The 5482-nt window shown below is 34.6% G+C and overlaps 1 protein-coding gene across 1 annotated transcript in view; it reads left to right on the plus strand.

Moving 5' to 3' along the window:
* The first annotated feature begins 990 nt into the window (after positions 1-990).
* LOC110452919 (sodium-dependent glucose transporter 1A-like) overlaps positions 991-5482 on the plus strand; it is a 13206-nt gene continuing 8714 nt past the window's right edge. The window contains exon 1 of the mRNA XM_021501675.1: positions 991-1073. Coding sequence (XP_021357350.1) covers positions 1071-1073 — 3 coding nt within the window. The 5' untranslated portion in view covers positions 991-1070. The remainder of the gene's footprint in view (positions 1074-5482) is intronic.

The raw sequence follows: 5482 nt of genomic DNA on the forward strand, positions 1-5482 counted from the left end.
TTCGAGGTCAACGGGGTCAAATGTGCTGAAAACTTTCAAACAACTTCTCAAAAAGCAAAAGGATGGTGTGTTTTTTTGCCATAGCCTACTCAGATGGTGAGCTATCAAGTTTGTTCATGTGGATGATCATGACCCACTTTTATTCAGTTCACATATGGCCAAATGTATATAAAAACTTCAATAATCAAAAGATCTAGGATGGCGATATTTGGTTAATTGCATGATGAGATGAAGGGCTCTATTCAAACTTAATGACCTTTTCAAGGTCACAGGGGTCACATAGGTTTAAATATTTTAACATGATCATCTGGTTAACTTACAGTCATACATTTTAGTCCACTTTAAGGTAACATGGGAGATATTAATACCAAGTGAGCAATGTAGGCCCAATGGGCCTTTTGTTTGAAGAAACAAAATCGTTTTTGCGAAAGTCGCAAAAATTAGAACCCTGCAGCAAAACATGCTTCCCTATTGAACAATGTTCCATAGGGTCCTATTATCTTTTTAAATGACGTTGAGTTTCGATTTTTCTCTAGTATTCTGTGGCTGTGGTGTATATAAAAATGTATGTATTATATATCATATTTTAACAATTTCGTTAAGACTTTCTAATATACTATACACTTATTCAAGGATTAAAGTTAAGCTTGTGTTCGGTTCACTGGTGTCGGAACTGTATTTTCATTCAACCGAGTTCTAAACGACATAATGGCTGCTATACACAAGTCCGCCTGGCTAATAAGGACCGTGTACTGGAGCAAGCTGTTAAAACTGTGTGAACGAGTAACCATGGAGATGGGAAACGTTTACAGAAGTGAGTTTGTGATACTGTGTTAACGATGTGTCATGGAGATTGCGTGTAAGTATTGGTTCAAAAAACGTTTCCTCAGATTGGCAAATACACTACATACACATGTATGTGTATATATATGAGCTTAAATGCAAAAAAACATGTGGCGTGAATATACGTGATCTCGTCCATGATACAGTCAACACTTGCGTGAGGATTGTGCTTACATTATTTGCTGTATTATTGTGGACACAACGCATACCTGTGGATAAACACCTCCATGGTAAGTATAGACAAGTAACGCTCCGGAAGACATAGGTTCATATTTTGTTCGAAACTCTTTGTTATGTGGGCGAGAAAAAACACTTATGTTTTTGATTAATCCACAAGGCAAGCCATGGTCAGGAGGTAATACGGTCGATTAGTGCTTAATATATACTCGCATAGGGATCTATGACCTGGAAACGTCGCAGGCTTGCACGGTATCTAATCCCACTTACAATCATACACGATGTTATCTTCTCACTTCTACATTGTATGTATTCTACTCAAGCTAACAGGGCTTTGGTAAAAAGGCGTTGCCGTCAAAGGTTAATTTGGTACGTGCATTACAGGAACTGTATACAAAACAGGGAAAATATTATTATAACACTGTATAAAAATAGAAAGATTGCACAATCATTTTTGTTTAAGGTACAGTATAATGAATTGAATATTTTCATATGAGAAGTGTAAACTTTGAGGTTTTCGTTTATTTATACATCTATTACATCAAGGTCCAAAGGCCTCATTCGATTATAGTTTTGCACTACCGCGTGGCAAAGTAACTACTCTGCCGTGACTGAACCTAATGTCGGTAACGCTCTATTACTGTATCTGTATCAATATAAACAACCCGGCAGGCGGGTGATTACACACAGTCAATTGTATAGGCACACAATTCGCTTTTTCACTACGGTTATTGCTAATTGACTTCTGACTCCTTTCCCTAAGACTGTGATCCCCTTTAAGGGTTTTACTCACATCATACCATTCTACCCTTTTTGATCTTTTGTTTTTTTCTGGGCTTAGCCAGCCGTAAATTTATCGGTACATCTTTTCAAATCTAGATTCTGACACTGATCCATCGTGGAGAACCCAAACGCATTCCTTTGATTACTTTATGGCTATGTTTTCATACAGATAATGGTTACTCATAGTAAAAATTAAGGATTCACACAACTAAATCATTTACTATAAGCTATTACTAAGCTTTTGAGCTAGCTTTTGAGCTAAATAGCTTTAATATTTGAAGTTCAACACTAGTGGCAACTGTCTAGATTGGTTGAAACATACCTGACAAAGGCTTCAAAAAGCATTTTTTGGCGAGTTTAATGTCATATAAGAGCGATGTAGTGTGTGAGTCCTTAACCAATCGGTAACCTACCTTTAGGTTTCGCTTGAGTATATAACTCTATCATGTCATCGACATATGTATATATGTAGGAGGGAAATATACTTGCCTAGTGTATTCCGTCTTTGCGTATCGCAGAGTTATCTTTTCTTTGGGGCAGGGATTGATTGTTGCGTCATTGGTTTTTGCGAGAAAATTACGTCGTTTTCTCAAAAATTGATGACGTTAATCTCACTAACAAGTGATGTAAAAATCAATACCTGCTCAAAAGAGAAGATACCTCTGCAATACGCAAAGACGGAATAGAAGGTTGGGACACGGAGGCTTTGCCGAGATTTTCGAGCCCAAATTGTGAACAAACCCGAGGGTGGATATTTCTTTTTTTTTATGTAATCTAAATTATTACTTATTACCTTAAATCGCTTACCAATAATTTGTTAAAATGTGTAGCCTTTATCTTGTTGCAAAATAGTTACTTCTTAATATTGGACTTATTTCAAAAGGATCTATACAACTGAAAAGAGCCCTCCACAAATTTGTTTATGCAATTTATTAAGAGTATAAACTTCACTTTATAAGTAATGAGTGTAAATAAAATACAACATATAAATAAATTTGTAAAGAAAAACTCAGCGAAAGATGTTCAAATAACGCCAACGCATTGTCTTTGCATTATGACGTCATGGTCAAGTAAGATAGATTTTTCTCTACCATGGGAAAAATCTTACCTATATGACCACCTATGTTAAGAAAAAAATATTTCTTTCCCTGTGTTGGAATTGGTTTTTAATATTCATCCACATATAGTACGTCGACAGGTGTGTTATTAATTGAAATAACATATCCATGAAATATTTATTCGGTTGTACTTTGGACAAATACGTATCTCTGTTGTATTTAATATGTAGCCTTAAAGCCATGCGATTTCAAACTACACAGCGTAGAACTTTTGACAGATCGATATATGATAGAAGATATGGCACCTACAAGATACTTCCTGGAAATTTATTAAGTTTTGCGAGTATTTATTTCTGCGATTGTATTGTAAACAACGACATTCATTTGCGAGAATCTGAATTCACTAAGGAAGAAACATAGCAAGTATAAAATCTTTGTTAAGATTATCCAGAAGATACTATTTTGTCACATGTAAGTTATTTGCATTGTGAACTATCACCATCTTTATCATCGGGTATACACTTTAATTGATCTTCAGGCGTAACTCACAAATCGATTCCCATTTATACCTAGTCTCACCTAGCATACATTTCTAAAAGACCTAGTCTCACCTAGCATACATTTCTAAAATACCGTGTCTCACCTAGCATACATTTCTAAAATACCTAATCACACCTAGAACACATTTCTAAAATTCCTAGTCTCACCTAACATACATTTCTTAAATACCTAATCACACCTAGCATACATTTCTAAAATACCTTGTCTCACTTAGCATACATTTCTAAAATACCGTGTCTCACCTAGCATACATTTCTATAATGCCTAGTCACACCTAGCATACATTTCTAAAATACCTAGTCACACCTAGCATACATTTCTAAAATACCGTGTCTCACTTAGCATACATTTCTACAATGCCTAGTCACACCTAGCATACATTTCTAAAATACCTAGTCACACCTAGCATACATTTCTAAAATACCTAGTTTCACCTAGCATACATTTCTAAAATACCGTGTCTCACCTAGCATACATTTCTAAAATACCGTGTCTCACCTAGCATACATTTCTTTAATACCTAATCACACCTAGCATACATTTCTAAAATACATTGTCTCACTTAGCATACATTTCTAAAATACCGTGTCTCACCTAGCATACATTTCTAAAATACAGTGTCTCACCTAGCATACATTTCTAAAATGCCTAGTCTCACCTGCTTTTAAAAAAAAATGATTTTTTTAATAATGCAGACTTTGTTAATGCTAATCATTATCTTTAAGCAACTGACTGGGAAGATGAGCTCGGTAACACAGATGATATTGAAGTTCTAAATGAAATTGTTTCTAGTAAAATAATGACATGTATTGACAAATTTGTACCACATAAGACTGTAGTAATAAGACCAAATGATAAAATATGGATGAATAATGAAATTCGCCTGAAAATGAGACAGAGAAATAGACAACATTCTAAGGCTAAACAAATTAATACTCCCACTTCATGGGGAAAATATAGACAGCTACGAAATACAGTTATTACCATGATTAGAAATGCAAAACAAAATAATCTTTCAAAATTACAAAACTCTCTTACTGACAAAAGCATTCCTCCTGGAAAATGGTGGCGAATAGCCAAATCTGTTATTAATTCAAAAATTAAAATGATACTGATTATCCTTTGGAAATTAATGGTGAATTGAAAGTACATCCTTTAGATAAATCTGAATCATTTAACTCTTTCTTCACATCTATTTCTACAACTGATAAAACTATTGAAGACGTCCCATCTAGTATTCCTCCTTTCCCCCATCAACTATCAAATATTATGGTTACTGAGCAAGATGTATGTGACCAGCTCCAACTCATTAATGTAAAGAAGCCCCCAGGTCCGGACTCAATTCACCCTAAATTTATCAAAGGTGTATCTGAATCACTTGTTAAGCCTCTGGAATCTGGCTTTTTACCTCAAATCTGGAAAAATGCCAATGTCACTTCTATTTTTAAAGGCAAGGGGGTGAGGAGTGATCCATCTAATTACAGACCTATTTCTATCACACCATTATTTAGTAAAATGCTTGTAAAGATAGTTTTTAAATATCTATTCAATTGTCAACAAACAATATAATTTCTAAAAATCAATCTGGATTTCTCCCTAAAGACTCTACAGTGAACCAGCTATTAACAGAATATGATATAATACTTCAACAACTTGATAGAAGAAAAGAAGCAAGACTAGTTTTTTGCGATATTGATAAAGCATTTGACAGGGTTTGGCATGATGGACTTGTATATAAATTAAAAACGTAAAGCATACATTTCTAAAACACCTAGTCACACCTAGCATACATTTCTAAAATACCTAGTCACACCTAGCATACATTTCTAAAATACCGTGTCTCACCTAGCATACATTTCTAAAATACCGTGTCTCAACTAGCATACATTTCTAAAATGCCTAGTGTAACCTAGCATACATTTCTAAAATACCTAGTCACACCTAGCATACATTTCTAAAATACCTAGTCACACCTAGCATACATTTCTAAAATACCGTGTCTCACCTAGCATACATTTCTAAAATACCGTGTCTTACCTAGCATACATTTCTAAAATACC

Source organism: Mizuhopecten yessoensis, unplaced genomic scaffold (assembly GCF_002113885.1).
Source record: "Mizuhopecten yessoensis strain PY_sf001 unplaced genomic scaffold, ASM211388v2 scaffold6971, whole genome shotgun sequence".
NCBI lineage: Eukaryota > Metazoa > Mollusca > Bivalvia > Pectinida > Pectinidae > Mizuhopecten > Mizuhopecten yessoensis.